At 40.0% G+C, this 17652-nt stretch overlaps 1 protein-coding gene across 1 annotated transcript in view; it reads right to left on the reverse strand.

The window, feature by feature from the left end:
- Nucleotides 1–12171: 12171 nt before the first annotated feature.
- LRCH1 (leucine rich repeats and calponin homology domain containing 1) overlaps nucleotides 12172–17652 on the reverse strand; it is a 251066-nt gene continuing 245585 nt past the window's right edge. Inside the window, exon 19 of the mRNA XM_036747909.1 lies at nucleotides 12172–13503. Within this exon, the coding sequence (XP_036603804.1) occupies nucleotides 13393–13503 (111 nt within the window). The 3' untranslated portion in view covers nucleotides 12172–13392. The remainder of the gene's footprint in view (nucleotides 13504–17652) is intronic.

The following is a 17652-nucleotide window of genomic DNA, read 5'->3' on the forward strand; positions in this document are numbered from 1 at the left end:
CTTAGGCTGCTATGATTGGCTCTTGAGTTAGCCCCTCCCCTTAGGACCCTGGGAGGTTCACATCCACATGGGTTAGGTTAACATCTAATAGGGGTTAGAGCCTGGGGCTTAGCACTTAGTAAGACTCAAGATGAGCATGGCTCTGGAGTTAGCACCTCCCCTTAGCCAGCCCCACCTTGGGCCCCACCCCAGTCACCAATCCACACTCACATAGGTTCCACACCTAATAGGGGTTTGGGCCTGGGTCTTAGCACCCAGTAAGGCTCAATGAAATACACTGAATTACTCAAAGGAAACAAAGGCCAACTAAGTGCTAAGAGCCCATTTTGCTTACCAACACAGGGAGTTATTAGAATTATTGATTTAGACCTGGAAAGAACTTTAGAAGTCAGCTGGTCAAACCCTCTCAAGTCACAGAAGAGGAAACTGGGACCCAGAAGTCAAGGTCACTCACAGAAGGAGTAAGGGGCAGGGCTAGAATTCAAATAAAGGCCTTTGGTGTCCAAATCCATCACTCCTCACATACTCACTGATTTCTTCCTGGTGTGACATTTGATGATTTCACTACTGGCATGACCCACCTCACAGCCTTATTAAGCTGATACAAGGTATTCAGACTTGGACCCTCCATCAGAGGGAAGGGCAGACCATGTCAACAGCTTAAGTGACTGGTGAAACTACAATGTATATCTTCTAGGAATCAAAGAAAATGTACCAAATCTGGTGCTCATTCTTCCCTGGCCCAGGCTTATGAGTCAATATTCATAGGCAGGCAGGGTGTTTAAGTGCCTTTGGAAAGCATGCTTCAGTATCTAGTTTACTCCTAAGGTTACAAGGAATATAACACTACGGGAGGGCAGTGGGCCATTCATGACAATCTTCAGTTCTTGGCAGAATGAACAAATTCTCAGACTTGTATTTGTTATGGCACAGCTCAGGATCAGGACAAAAGTTTAAGGCATGGCCTGGACATTCCACAGATGTGGCCGTGTATCCTCTCTGTGACTTTTGCCTTGAAGTAATCAATTATAAATAGGGTTGTATCAGTAAAGCAAGATTCATGACCTGGAGGATGACCAAGAACATGCCTGTATAGTTCAGAATCACAAAGTATGAAAAACTCTCTAGGTAGAAGGCAGAAGAAGTATAACATTTATTTAGGCACCAAAGAATCAAATCCCAGAACCAGTAATTTCAATTCGATATGGCAGTAATTGTATTCCAGAACCAGTAAGCAAAAAGGAGATTAAAACACAGTATTACAGCAAAGAGCCAAGTCATCCTTGTGAGAGATTGGTAAAAGTTAGAGAAAGTCAGGTTTCCACAGAAGAGCAATTAAGTTCCACAGAGTAATTTTTGAAGTGTCAGCTTGAACAAAGAAGGGAATAAAAATTAACTAAGGTAGATGGACCCAGCCAGTGAGAGAACAGCTAGTGGCTTTCTGAAAACCACCAACTCTGGATATAGGCAAAACTGGTCTACATTGGCCAGATAATGGTCAGGGTTGAAGAGAAAACTGGGTCAAATGGTTACCACGCATACTTAATTGGCTAATTGAATATTACCTTACACACTCACAAGGAGGAGTTTTCCACCATTTTTGAACATGGGACGTATGTTGAGGAGCGGGGAACATACCAAGGAGTTGCATGTGGGGGCATGTAGGGAAGATTGTAACCCAGAAGGGAGTGGACCAATCCGTTTTCTGAAGGGAGGTACTGAGCTAATGGTGCATCAGTCTATGTCAGTCTAACAGAATAAAGTTGGTCTCACTCCTGTATGCCTCACTCCCTCTTCCTAAAGAAGGATGGAGTCCACTCCTGCCCCCCCCCCCACCAGGGCCTTCCCATAAACAATCACTCACAAATCCTAACTGTTTGCCTGTGTCCTCTGCCCCCTGAATCCTCTGGTCTGCAGCTCTCTGGTCTCCACTCTCCCTTCAGCACTCTCTTCTGCAGCTCTGTGGACTCGGAGTTCTTTCTCCGTCTCCTTGAGCTGAATTCTGAAGTCTGGCTTCTCTTCTGACTTCTGAATTCTCAGTTCTCAATATCTACCTTCTGAGTGTATATATTCTTTTTTCACAATAGGCAAAAGACTATGGGAAAGATCTTTAATCACTGATTGGCATCACAAAGGTATGGGCCTGCCTCTCTTAACTGGCCCCACCTAAGGCCTATTGAGTTGGGTGGGGAAAGATCATCAATCACATTATCACCACAAGGGTAAATCCATGTATCTATAAAATAAATGTCCCCACATGAGCAGTGACTCATTCCCTTATATCTCTAGCCAAACTTTTATTCTAGCGAATAAAAGCACTACGTATGTGTATATGTGCTCTTAACTTCCTTATGTCCCTTATTCCTTATCTATGTATAAGGGAAGATGACCTGGGGAGGACGATAGCTCTCTGGAGCCCTGGGACCGAGACAGCTTTACTGATTGGGTAAAGAGCCTCAAGACTACACTCCCTCAGAAGGTTAGGCCTGAGCTGCCGCCCAGGGCATTTTGCAACAATCAGCTTTCAGTAGCCTGCAGGGAGGTTCTTTAGCACCTGTCATGAGGGACTGATGTAGCAAATGAGGCATCATAGGTAAAGTGCTTTGCAATCCTTAAAGTGCTACATAAATGTAAGTTGTCATTACTGTTATTAATCTCCTTCCACTGTGTAGAATAGACCAAGAGGTTGATTGGAAGTGAGACTAATGCCCTTCTGGAAAAACACATCCGGAGTGGGGTGGGAATGGAACACCGCCATGGAGTATGAGCATCGCTAATAAGAATAATGAGATCTCATTTGTAGGATACTTCTAGTTTGCACAATGCTTTATCTTGTAGTGCATTACTTCATTTGATGCTCACAACAACCCTATGAGGTAGGGGTTATTATCCTCATTTTCCAGATGAGGAAACAACCTCAGAGATGGTTAAGTGATCTGCCAAAGGTCACACAGCAAGAGTGTGCCAAGAGTATGGCTGTTTAATTCAAAGCCCTTCATTTGTCTTACAACTCCATTTTCATTAAGTGACTTTGATTGTTTCATATCAAAGCTGGTTTGATATGTGAGAGCATACACTGGGTGGGGTCTCATCAGAGGTCTGACTACCTATTGACCCAAAACAGCACCCCAAACCCTTGGAGAGTCACGTAAAGGCCTGTGCCTTTATCACTATCCATGTGGATCAAATCCTAAAAGTGAGCAGATTCTTTCTCTTAGTGGTACCTTCTTTAAATGAAAGCAGTAGTGGTTGAGGAAAGCTAATCAGTCAAATATTCAATATCACTTAGGGCATTTCTAAATTACGTTGAGCAGCAGGTTGCCTGACCCTATATTAGTTTTTATAGTAACAATAATTCTTAAATACTTCTGTAGCAACCACTCTGGCTCACTCTCTGGACCCCTCCCCTTCTCACTCACATTGACAGATTGGGTCCCCAGAAAGCAGTTGACTATAATTTCCCTCAGGATTCAAGGGGGTAACACTGAGGCCTGTGGCTTTTCTACTACCATTCATGAGCCCCCATCCGGCATGCCTCCACAATATTAATTATTCAGTAGAACTCTATTAGCTTCTAGAAAAAAGATATTGACTGCGAAGGTATAGCAAGACCAGTAGTTATAAAGCCAAGGGATGTAAGTTTCCCTTACTTTCATTAGGTCCTCAGGAAAAATAGGCTTGAAGTACAAAGATATTCAGGCAGAAATAGAGATCACATGGGCTTTAGGAATATACCTAAACTTCTGGCCTGGGGAGCCCTTTTCTCCCATTGGGAAGTCCTCATGAAGCTCCCTTTAGTAGTTCTTTATTGAGATCTCTGTCATTGCCTTCCTAGAGTCCCTAGTCAGCATTCCTCTCCATCCTAAGCAATTATGACTCCTGAAGATGCTGCTGTCTTTAGTGACTAGTCTTATACGTCCATCTGCAGGTGCTTCCTCTGCCAGTGACCATGGCTATGGACTGCAGTTGCCAAGGAGACCTCTGATAGCTCTTCCAACCTTTTGACATTCAGGACAATTTGGTTTCCCCATTCTTATTAACCTAAGATCAAGAAAGAACAAACACAAAAGAAACAGAGGCAATGGGTTCACAGACACTTGGTGGCCACTAACTTTCCCCTAACTATCCATTCATCACAGTTCTCATTCACAGGCAGGAAGGAAAAGAACAAAATATTTTAATTCTTTTGTATACAAGCTCGGTTCTGGCTGCTGAGTCATCAACTCCTTAGCTCTATAGCTAACAAGAAGACTTTTCACCATCACTAGTACTTGACCCAGTCACTCACATAGGTTTACCAAACCTCCATAGGGGGTTGGATTGGAAACAGGCTGGGAAATACCTCTACATGCTCTGTATAACTCACCAGAATATACAAATCTGAGCATGCTTTAAGGATAGGATTCTCATTGTCTAGTCTCTCCATTACACTTTGAAATATTAATAATTTTATTGGTCTTTTAGTACTCTCTCCACTCATGCAAGCCAAAACTCCCTCCATGCCTTGGTTTCGTGAATTCTCCAGTAGCCAACCTCTTAGTGGTAAGTCTCTCCAAACCTATGTAGGTTAGTCCTTAGATATTGGTTCATCCATTACCAGACCTGAACTTGGAGCCTTTTCAGGTTGCTAGGATCTCCTGGAGATTGTGCTGCATAGTGCTACTTAGCTCCTCCCAGAGCTATGGGCTGGTATAGTCATTCATGAACCCATGGCTCCCTAACGTGATGGAGTATCATGGTAAGACTCTAGTAGAGGTATGATAATAATAGCTGACATTTGTGGAGTGTTTTCCATTTTACAGTGATTTCCACGTATAGCCCATATGAATTCTAAGGGTACTTATCTCAATAGCAGTTCTCACAAATGAATCTTGGTTCCTAGAGCAAGGTGGCTACATGTTCTTTGGGTTTTAAGGATACCCTTGAAGGGTTAGGGTGGAGATTCTCTACTGTCATCAGCTCAAGTGCCTGCTCTGATGTATTCTCCCCCCTGATAATCACCAATGATTAGCACTCCAGTTTCATTTGACCAATTAGCATCAACCAAGTTTTTCAAGGGGATATTTACTATGAAGATAAAGAAGTACTAACATTTTCCCCCAACACCTGGGGGCACACCCTCTCCTATGCCGCATCAGTCCCTGAGAAGAATAGGCTCAAACTTAAAACATTTTCTTTATAGTGTTGGTCCTACCAATGCTCATTTCCAAAGGTAGCGGTTGATAGATGGAGGAGTCCACATCTCTGTTACTGCTGGCTGGATCAGGCAGCTCATTTGAAATTTGGTCTCCACCATCTGGCTTCTGGAAAATCTGGCATGCTCTTTAGCTTCCAGACTTCTGGTGGCTTACTTCCTGACCTTTTGAAGATCATGAGGTTATAGCCATCACCAATACTCAACAGGAAAAAAGTGGACACAACAGGGAGAGAAGACAGAGAAGAGCCATGTTCTCTTGGTTTCATGTTGGCTTTGGGTGAGTGAGGACTTTAAGGTCCCTCCCCAACCCTAAGGTTCATAGCAGTTCATCTTTCTCCTCAAATGGGCACCAGGCTAGAAAAATCCAGACTAAGAGACTTGCTTTATCTGGTGGTTGTCTTTCGAATGCTGAAGTTTTGGCTTCACAGACAATCAAAAAGTCTTTTCTTCACCATGTAGTTAATGGACCAGACACAGTCATAGAATGTGAATGCTCCAAAAGTCCAAATGAGGATTACATCAGCCATGTATATGAATAAGGACTAGGCTTGTTGGCCAATCTCCCCATTACACTTATTTTATGAGGATTTTTACTCCTATTTTACAGATGAGAAAGCTGAGATCATTCTCCCTTAGGAGTACTCTCAACAATACCCAGATAACGATACTTTTTCTCAGTCATACATACAACAGACTCCCTAAAACCATAGTGCATTTTAGGCTCAGTGAAATGTCAGGTAGATTATTTCCAATTAACTGTCTCCTTCCCTTGCCTTCTTGTTCCTCTGACCTTGTTGGGATTTAACTGCTCCCAATTCCATCCTTAATGAAGTTGATTATCCAGTACAACTAAGAAGTCTGTGCTTGATATAATTGATTCAGTAATGCTGACATGCCTGAGCAGGCTGTCACATTTGACCTTAAATACCTGAATGTTTTACCCAAGGAGAAGGGTCTCATTGTCAGAGGCTCTTATATAGCTCTAGATTTTAATGACATCTATTTATTATAGTAAAATCGCTAGCCAAGCTTTTGCATATACATAGATATGAATCTGGTAAATCGCCCTACCCCAAGGTGAATGAAAGTTTATGGAGAGACCCAGACAAGGCTGACTTTATGTTTTTCACATCTGCTCAACAAAGCTGACTTTCATATACTTGTGTTAATGGAAGCCACAGACAAACAGCTGTGGCTCATTTTCCCTGAGAGTGTTTCCTCTCTCTCACCAAACTTTTATTTTTATACTCAGAAAGGATCAACACACATCAGCTCAGATTTCCACTTCTTTCAGGAAAATGGCACAACGTCAGGTGGCAGCCAACAGGAGCAGAAACACAGGGTCTATAAAATACATCTTCCAGTGCTTGTTGAGACTTGACCACCAGAAGACATTACAAACATGGCTATCCATTCTAACACTGGCTGTACCCTCTTTCATGCTCTAAGACACACTGGGCCTAGACTAAGAGTCTGCATACTTGTGGATTCCAACTGTTTTGCAGGAGCAGAGCCTGCCTTAGCAGAAAACTGTTTTTCTTTAAGGTGGTGGGGTGTTTTTTTTTGGGGGGGGTTGGTTTTTTGTTGCCTGAAGCACAAAAGGTCCAGTTTATGGAGTTAAATTCCGACTGCCTTGTGGCAACTCCTTTCTGGCCTAGTGTGGCCAGCTACTGTGGTGAATGGTGGTAGGTAGAGGGGTAGAATATTTTCTAAATTTGTATCCTTTCAAATCTTAGAAACTGTCCAGGGCCCTCTTCTCTTTCTACATAACTTTCTCAATGACCTCATTAACTCCCATCATATCCATACAGATAACTCCCAAATCTATATATTTAGCCCTAGTTTTCTGAGCTCCAGTACTATATCACCATCTGACTATTAGACATTTCAAAATGAATAGCTTCTTGTTCAGTCATTTTTCAGTTGTGTTTTACTCTTCATGACCCCGTTTGGGGTTTTCATGGCAAAGATACTGGAGTGGTTTGCTATTTCCATCTCTAGCTCATTTTACAGATGAGGAAACTGAGGCAAACAGGGTTAAGTGATTCTCATCGTCATATAGCCAGTAAGTATCTGAGGGCAGATTTGAACCCAGGAAGATGAGTTTCCCTGACTCCAGGCCTGGCACTCTATCCATTGTGCCACCTAACTATCCTATAGGTATCTCAAACTCAAAATGTCTAAAACAGAACTCATTATCTTTACCCTCACATTCACCCTTTCCCCAAACTTCCCTTATTTCTGCCAAAAGCAGAAAAGCTAATAATGTTTTGACTTGCCATGTCAGAAAATGTATGCCCCATTCCACACCTGTAGTTCAACACCTTTCTGCTGCGAGGCAGGTCTGTTTCAGTATAACCCTTTATTGGTTGGACTAGATGACCAATGATGTCTCTTCCAACTCTCAGGGTCTGTGACTAATGAACCCAGGAGACTAGCGACTGACACCAAAGTAGTTGTACTAATCCTTGTTTTTATTCTTATCTGATCTATTCATGATTCATTTATTCAAAGTCACCTGGGTCTGCTTACCTTTGATTGGCATAGCTTGCTTTGCCTCCCTATTACATCTAGATTATGACACTCAATTCTCAGTAAAATATTTTAAAAAGAGGATTAATAAACTGGGGAGTATCCAGAAGAGGGCAAAAAGGATGATAAAGGGCCTTGAGTTCATGCCAGATTAGTATTTAAGGAATGGGGCACATAAAGTATGGAGAAGACAGTGGAGGATTGGTAGTGGTCTTACAGAACAAACTCAAAAGGAGTTGCTACGTGGAAAAGAATGAGACTTGTTCTGCTTAGATTCAGAGAACTAGGAGAAACTGGTCAAACTTGCAGAGAGGCAAATTGAGATCGATGTAAAGAAAAGCTTATTTAAAAAAAATGAGAGCTCTCACCACTGCCAGGACTGGACCTCAGAGATTTTAAAAAACAACAACAAGGAAAAGGACCTATATGTATAAAAATATTTGTTGCAACTCTTTTTGTGGTGGCAAAGAATAGGAAATTGAGGGGATGCCCATCATTTGGGGAATGGCTGAACAAGTTGTGGCATATGATTGTAATGGAATATTATGGCGCTATAAAAAGTGATGAGCAACAGATTTCAGAAAAACCTGGACTTACATGAACAGATGCAAAGCAAAGTGAGCAGAACCAGGAGAATGTTGTACACAGTAACAGCAATATTGTATGATGATCAACTGAGAATGACTACTTAGCTTCTCTCAGCAATACAATGATCCAAGACAATGCCAAAGAACCCATGATGAAAAATGCTATCCATCTCCAGAGAGAGAACTGATAGAGTCTGAATACGGATCAAAACATACTTATTTTTTTCATTTTTCTTGTTGTTTTTTGGTGTGTGCATCTGTTTTCTTCCACAAAATGACTAACATGGAAATATGTTTTGCAAGACTGCACATGTATAGCCTATATGACATTGCTTGCCTTCCCAATGAGGGTGGGAGGGGAAGGACAGAATTTGAAGCTTGATAATTTTGAAAGTGAATGTTAAAAATTGTTTTTACATGTACTTGGGGAAAAAATAAAATATCAAATTAAAAAAAATTAGAGCTCCTCAGAAGAATAATGGACTGCGATATTCTAGTCTCTTTCTCTCTCTCTCTCCCCCCTCCCCACCCCGGGGGAGGTGTTCCTCAAACAAATAAATGGATAACTATTTGACTAAGATGTTAATAGAAGGGATTCTTGCTCAGGCATGAATTAACTACATGATCTCTGAGGGCCTGAGATTCTGTGAAACTCCAACAATCCCTAACACCACTGCAAATTGGTCTTTTATTTATCAATTAGCCTTTATTATGATTGTCTGGGCTGTGGTTATGTATATAACCAAGACAGGACCCCAAAGATAATCACAGGATAAAAATATACTCCTTATAACTTTTTTTTGTCAGTTTAATTGGTGATTTGTGCACTATCATTAAATCCTCTAAGGCACATAGGACCATTTCTGTTCCTTCAGATCCAGAACCAGACTAAGAAAAGTATAGCTTTTGATTGTTTTCTTTACATCCTTTGCATTTGTCATAAATTCCCCCATCTCATCTCTGAATTTATAATTTTGAGTTTAGTCTTTTTAAAAATGAGATCAGATTGGTTTAGTATATTGTCTTTGTGGGTCTTTTTTTTTTAAATCACTGTTTTGTTAATTCAACAGGCTTTGTCTTTCATTGGGTTTGTCATTTGATTTTCAAAATTTCTATTTTATGCTAGTTTGGGGATTATTAACTATTGGGATTTTGTAGTTTTTTAAAAACTACATGCTCAATTTGTTAACACTTTCATTGATTTAAATGTTCATATACATACACACATAGATATATATTTCCCCCCAAGTGCTAATTTAGATATATCCCCAATATTTTAATATGTTGGTTCATTCTTTTTAATATAATTACTTGTTTCCATTATTTATATTTTGACCCACTCATTTAAGATATATTTTATTCTTCATTTAGGTCTGTATCATTATTATCCTTATTGTGTTTTAAAATGTTTAATATTTTTAACCTTTCTGTATTGAGGTTTTTAGGTCCTATAATGTCCTCAGTTGTTTTGTATGAACCAAGGAACACTTTGATTCCTATTCAACGATTTCCAGAGTTTCAACATAGTTTTCCCAACATTCTCTTCTGATCCATAATTGGCTCTTATGTAGATTTTCTGATGTCTGAAAGAGGGGTATTAGAGTTATTTGCAATTATTGTCTCATTATCTGGGTAGTTCTTTGTTTACAATTTAGTTAGCTCTTCCTTTAGTATTTAGGTATTATGCTATTCAGTGTATATATATTTAATATGGATCTTGTTTCATTATCTATGGTGCCTTTAAATGCAATTCCCTCTTTTCTCTCCCTGGATGTTATCTATTTTTACTATTCCCTTATCTGAAATTGATTGCTCTTTCTGCTTTCTGGATTGTACTAATGTGCAATAAATTTTACTTAACACTCCCCACTTTAACTCATTGTGTAAAGACATCTCTGTTTCTTTTATATAGCAAGTTGTTCTTTTCCATTTTATAGGTATTTAATCAATTGATATTCAAGGTTTTAACTGTTACATTTTTCTCCCCTTACCAAATGATATCTCTTAAAAAAAACCACAATGTACTTTTTCTTGAAACAATTTGTGTCTTCCCCATGCAGAGATATTTCCTGCCTCCTATGCCTTTCCTAGTCCAGACACAGATTAAATCTTGCCATGTTTTGTTTGAGGCATTTGTAGCTTTTTCTGACTTAAAGCAATATAAGCCATGTCTCTACCTATGGGCATGAGACCTGGGTTCTAGTCATAGTATCATAGTGTAAGGCTGAAAAGACCTCTGAGCCCATCTAGTCCAACTTGTAATTTCACAATCAAAGAAACTAAGGCCTGTGGAGGTTAAGTGACTTGCCCAAGGTCATAGAGATAGCAAACATCATAGTGGGGATTTGAACCTAGATTTTGTCATTCAACACTCAGTCCTCTTGCCACTAACTTCCCAAGTGACCTTGGCGAAATCATTTCACTTCTATGGCCCTTACAGTCCTATAAAATAGAGGGTTGAAATAAGTCACCCCTAAGATCCTGTTCTATTTTGTGTTATCATTTTTTTTATCAGATTGTGAGTAATAAATAAGATGGCTTGTACAAATGGCTGCTAAATGATAATGCTATTTGCATTCTATATATTATGTTTGTGGTACTGTCAGCCATGCACATTTTAATGCACGTAGAATATGCAAATGTTCTTGAAGATACCTTAGCCAGACAAGGACTGCACTTAAAAAAAAGGCCATATGACAAAACAAGTGAGAGCCATTGGTATTATACAGCCAACTTCAAGGAAATACCGAAAATCGATATCAAAAGAAATATTTTAATTTTGAAAAAAAAAAACAAGATCTCTCAAAACAATGATTACAAAGCTTCATGTTGCCATATATACACGTAAAAAAATACTTCAGGACCCTGCATTCTTGCTCCTTGAGATGCAGCAATCAATATTCCTATTCATATAATCAATCTTTGAATGTTTCTTAAATTGTATATACTCTGTTCAAAATCTCTCTTCTTTCCACCTTTTGTGCTGTTTGACACAACAGGTATTTGTGCAGCCCTGGGAAATATTAAAATACATTTTTAATTTAGCGTTAAAGTGCACAGTACATCATAAAGGAAACAATATGCTCGCCGCCAATCCAAATTACTCTTCAGCAAATGCCTCTTCCTTAGAACACAAGCTTCTGCTTTGGTTAAAGTTAGTGAACGTTTAATGCACACTGTCCTCCCAGTCAATCACCGCTGAGTTCCCCGTTAGCTTCCTCACCAGGCGCTGCGCCGCCCCGCTGATGAACGTGATGACAATTGCCCTTTGCAGTTTGGGAAATGTGGTTGGCATTCATTCACATATATTCAAGACTTTGAAAGAATATCGGAATATTGGTCTCTGCGAATGCAGCATCAGAGTGAGCACGCATAAACTGCCTAAAACAGTATGTTGTAGTGTGACTGAAACATAGCTGATTCTTTCAAACTACTATCTTTGCCTCTGCGTATCTTCCTTGCTGGTTCTTTTCTGGTGCTCTCTATACTCTCTCCTTCACCCTGCTGCTTCATAAACCTACACTTGCTTAGCTCCCTGGGTCTTAGTTTCCTCATCTAAAATGAAGGGGTTGGACTGAAGCCCTTGTGAGGGCCCTTCCAGTTCTCCATCTAGAATTCTATGATCCTAAGCTTTCTTGCTCTTCTATCTCTACCAGACACCCTTTAGTCTACATGCAGCATCTTCACGTGGCTGGCCTGAGGACTCGAGATTCATTTCTGAGGTTTCAGGACAAAGAAAAGAAATCTTGCATTCTTTTAAGAATTGCCTTGAAACCCTAAAAATTCCCTTCCTTCCCCACCCCCGCCCTAGCCCACCCACTAAAATAGAATAAAATAAACTTTTTACATCTCAGAAACTTTTCCTTTTAAAAAAAAATGGCAGTTGTAACAAGTATCACTCTACTGAATTCAGGTGCAATGGACCTTAAATGAACGTTGACAACTCAGTCAATGCTTCTCTTTTTCTGCTGGGCCCACTAAAGACCTTTTTGGTTAAAGAGTAAACTTTCTATCTTCACTTTCTTGTGCTGTTTTCTCAGTGTCTGCCTCTAGTGCTGAACTCTTTTAAGTTACACAGGTTACAGTGCAAAATTATATTTCAAGATTCATGATGCTAACTCCTAATTGCTGTGTTAAAAGTTTAATGTCTTGTGCATAGTAAAAATAAGTATCAATCCAAAAAATAGTTGTTCACATTTCGTCTTCAAGTTTAATCTTTCCTTTTATCATCACAGCTATTTACAAATAAATTGTGGGTGCTCTCTTGATTTAAATCAATTTATTAGCATGGGGGACAACAGGACTGCTGGAATGTAAGAAATTGAATGGAATGCAGAAATATAAATTAGGCTGATGTTCCACAAACCAAAATATGAACAATGCCTCCCCAAGAAAACAGCTGTCATTGAAGCACCTATTTTTGTTGAATTTTTAAAAAATCATATACACTAGAAAACATGATTACTAAAGTCTAGAACTACTGCACACCAAATAGGATAGAAAATAACTAAATATTTATAATATTAAAATAAAGTGTTTAACCACAAAAAAGCAGTAATAAAATACAGTTTCCTAATTTACATTTTGCATCCAAAGGATGAATAACAACTTACTAATAAATAATATTTATATAAATATTTTGTATGTTCTAAATAGTTTTTAAAAGGCAATGGGTCTGAAGCAACGTCCTGAAAAAATCTGATGGTGAAAACCCTAACTCCCTCCCCCCAAATGTATGAGTTTGGTACTAAGAAAACGAATGCATTTGGCTGCAAAAACAGCTGTCCTCGGTGCTTTGGTAAAGGCAGCGGGTGAATATGGAAGGGAGGAAGAAAGCGCCATACATTGGAGGTGCTCATTTCTCAATGGTCGTTAGTTCTTGGCCGTAACACTTCAAGTCTCTAGGCTGGATTTCAGATGTGAAAAGAAGAATTCCCCTCTCCCAGCAGAAGTATTTTCAATGCGCTTCTGGATTGAGAATTTGGAGGAGTGCTGTGGGAAGGGAGTAACTGAATTCAGGAGCAGAGTTCTTGACCTCTGGTGAAGTTGGGTTGATTTAAAGAAGAGATGGTGGTTTCATGTGAACAAAGCCTTTGTTACAGTGACATCTAATAATGCTTGGACTGTAATGCTCACTTTGACCAGGCCTTTTTCCTCAAGGATGTGATGTGGTAGACAAAGTTTTTCCTAAAAAATAAAAAAAAGAAAAGCAAAGGAATCATTTGGTGACCTGATTCTACTAATCATATGTTACTGCATATAAAAAGTTAATCCCACTACTGAAAAAGTTAGGAATAATCATATTTATGTAACCCCAGTGTAGAAATAGGCCTTCAACTCCCAGAACATTTGTTCATTTTCCCAAAATACTGCTCTCAATTTTGATGGCAGTTCTGCAAGCGTCCTTAATTGGATTTACTGTCTGAAAGCTTAGAAAATGTTTATTTGAAAAGGCTGAATTGGACACAATCTGCCTGAGGCTACAAATATTGAGAAGGTAACTTACTTTCCCAGAGAAAAGCTTTGCAAACAGCCACTTACCCAGTCCAAGTTACCCAAGTAATCTGGCCAAGGAGATTGGGGTGCTGATTTCATTTACAGCACTGACTGTGGCCTCCTGAGAGGAGGCAGAGATCTTTGTAAAAACCTGAGTGAGTTTGTCAATTTACTTCCTTACTTGCAAATTCTAACTCCAGTCTTTAAAATCTCCTTTTTTCCAACCCAAGAGATTTCCACTGATTTTCCCAGGCCTTGTATGACCTACTGGTTTCTTTAAATGACATTTTAGATATCTTTAGCAGCTCAGACAGTTAGAAAGGACCACAGAGGTCATCTAGTCCAATCCATAGCTGAAAACAAATCCCCTTTACAACCTGACCCTCAAATAGTCATCTAACTTCTTCATCTAGTGAAAGAGTTAGTGGGGGGGCTCAGTTTTTTCACCTATAAAATATGGAATGATGATTTGGAATGTCTCTTTCAGCTCTCAATGACAGACCTATAACTCTGACCTCATGAGGCAGCCCAATCCAGTACTGGACGAGTCTAATTCTTAGAAATTGATGATTTTGGGTTTGCCAAAGTCTGTTCCAAAGTATAGAAATTAGTGTAATAATCTAGATTGTAGGTTGACTAGGTAATACGGTGAAAACCCTGACCTCTTAGGACACTCTTTGGAAGCAGTGCATAATGCTTAGATGTGGTTTAAGATCATAACATTTAGATTCAGAGGGTCCCTCCAAGATCGAAGGCAGCACAGCAGAGAGGAAGGAAAGCTGGATCTGGAGTAGGAGTAGGAGGACCTTGTTTCTCACCCTGCCTCTGTCACTTGTTACCCGTGTTCTTGTAGGCAAGTCATCTTCCTCACCTGGGGCATGTACAAAATGTACATCATGTACAAAATGAAGGGGCATAGGGTGAATGGCTTCTAAGGTTCCTTGTAGCTATACTAAAACTCCTCAATCCTAGTCCAAACTCTTCATTTGGCAGATAAAGAACTGAGGCCCAGAAAGGTGACTTCCTCATGGCCATGATGGTAGTAACAGAGTCAGAATTTAAACCCAGATCCTCTTGATTCCAAATCTAGTACTCTTTCCACAGGCTCTATGCTGGCTAGTGATTAGATAAGAACTAGGAACTAACCTAAGTAGTGGAATCTAGATCAATGCTGACATGTTTTAAGCTGTAAATAGATATTTCCATTTTCCAAATTCTTCTGATGTCTCTAATCAAAGTAGATTTTTCTTTCCCTTTTCTAGTGTGTTTGTATTGATTTTGTGACTACAAGAACAAAGAAGTAGACCTGAGGGAAAAAACTGGACCCCAAACTTGATCTTCCAAGCATATAGCATATTCATCCCCCAGGATCCTCCTCTATCACTGGTTGGTGGCAGGATAGATTTTCTGGACTGGAAGTCCTGGGATGCTGAGAGCAGTGCTCCTCCCTGCTCCCGCACTTTCTATAATCTAGTCCAGAGGTGGGGAACCTGTGGCTTTGAGACCACATGTGGCCCTGTAGGTCCTCAAGTGTGGCCCTTTGACTGAATCCAAACTTCACAGAGTAAATCTTCTTAATAAAAGGATTTGTTCTGTAGAACTTGGACTCAGTCAAAAGGCTGCACCCAAGGACTACATTCTAGTCACTGAAGAGAATGACCTTTGTGCACATATGTGTGTGCTGAAGGAAATAATGCAAAGTGAAGAGCCTCTCATGATTTTAATTTGACGTACATTTTTATAAACAGAAGTGATCCTACAACATGTAAAACAAACTTCTCTCTGGCCATGTTTTCGTTATTAGGAAATACGGTTTCAGCAAAACTTCTCCAGCCTAACCAACAACACATTCTCCTTATTCTAAGGTCAAGGCCCTCAAATGAAATGAGATAATAACACTTAGCATAGTGCCTGACACACAGCAGGCAGTTAATATATGCTTGTTCCTTCAGTCCCTCTCCATGTCTATGATTTCTTTCAATAGAATGCACAAAGAGTTTACAAGAGGCCTCACAGTATAGAACAGTGTAGAACAATTCAATCTTCTTTAGACAATTAGAATTCCAGGGTTTGAAATAAGAGTATTCTGGTCAATCCTTCTGTCTCCAGGAAGGTCTATCTTAAGTCAACATAGACCAAGGGTTCTCTATCCTTTAAAGAAGCTTCTGTTGATACTAAAAAGGTATCTCTTATCTTGCAATCACATCTCCAGCCTTATGGGATTCAGCCTCCCTGAACCCAATTTGTTATAAATCCCTATCTTTACAGAATTGTACTACAGGTCCTGCAAGTGGTCAAACAACAATAATCTTAGGCATAAACTTTTCTTTTAAAACTTATATCAACAGGTAAATTTCAGGTGCTACACAATCTACTCTGAAATAATGTTACTGGCATATGAAAAGGAAAGCTGACAACCTATTTGCTGTGTGTGTGTGTGTATGTATGTGTGTATTTTAAGTTCTGCCAAAATTATGAGATGAGCTAGAAGGGAAAAAGTTTACCAAATCCCACAGAAAATGTTCTATTCATTTCACCAATTATCACATTGGGGAAATTTACTGAGCAGAGAAATTCATGGGCGCCATTCTTCAAGTTTGTCAGTTACATGTGCATGTGACTTGATGTCACCACTGAGGCTGCTGACTTCATAAAGCCAGGGCCCCAGCCTGCTTAGTGCTGCCCACACTGTCATCAAACATGAAGGGGATTTGATGGTAAATCACACATAGAATTACCTCTCCCTGGGGCTCAGGCTGCAAACCACCATCCTCAGCTTTCCCCTCTGTCAATTCCCAAGATGAGAGAGTTAGGAAATTCATACTTTAGTCTTGGAAAACAACAGCTAAAAACAGGTTAACTTTACCTTCAAAGTTGGACCTAGGGGCCATGAATACTCTGGCCACTGAAAGCTACAAGGTGTTTGACATTTCTCTGGTGAAACAGGAGCTGAGAGAGTCTAGCCCAGGAGGCTTCCCTGGATTGATTTAGTGCCAGAACTCAAAAGAAGGAATGGGATTTCAGCCGGGGATGTTTCCTTAGCCCTTGAGACCTACGGCTATGACAAAAGGCACAGCAGAAGGGCTGGGAAGAGCAGCCTCCCATCTTAGCTGGAAGCAAGTGTACCAAATATTGCTAAACTTTACCAGCCTTCATTCATGGCTGCTTTGCCTCACTCCAACTGGGCAATTTCAGAGTAAACTCTATCTGGCCATTCATAATCAATGGCCAAAACACACAAAGGAGCAAGTAGATCTTGACCAACTAGTAGGTAGGACAATGATGGAAGGAATACTTGAGTAGGCAACCTGGGTTCTAGTCAGAAGCAATGGAATATGGTGGGAAAGATGTTGGACTTGTGGTCAGGAGAGACTGGGTTTGAATCTTGGCTCTGATACTACAGTTAGTTGTGTGACCTTCGGTAAGATGCTTAACCTCTCAGACTTGGTTATAAAAGAAGGCAGGAGACAAATGCATAGGAGTTGAGGGGAAGGTAATTTTGAAAACCTTATAGCTCTATTCTCCAAATGGGAGTCATGACGGCTCTTTGTGACACTGGGTGATTTGCTTGATTGTCCTGAGCTTCAGTTTCCTTACCAGCAAGAAGGGATGATATCCTTTCATAGGGTTGTTAGGAACATCTAGTGGGGACGAAAGAGCCATGAGCAGCACACATTCCACCAAAACAGGAATACCATACTAAGTTGTTATGGTTATGACTATCGGTATAAATCGATCTGGTTGGTTTTAACGGGAATAATAATTATCTCCATTTTATAGATGAGGAAAGTGAGGCCCAGAGGAATTAAGAAAAAACTCCAACTTAGAAACACTCGCCAG

This window comes from Trichosurus vulpecula, chromosome 2, assembly GCF_011100635.1.
Source record: "Trichosurus vulpecula isolate mTriVul1 chromosome 2, mTriVul1.pri, whole genome shotgun sequence".
Lineage (NCBI taxonomy): Eukaryota > Metazoa > Chordata > Mammalia > Diprotodontia > Phalangeridae > Trichosurus > Trichosurus vulpecula.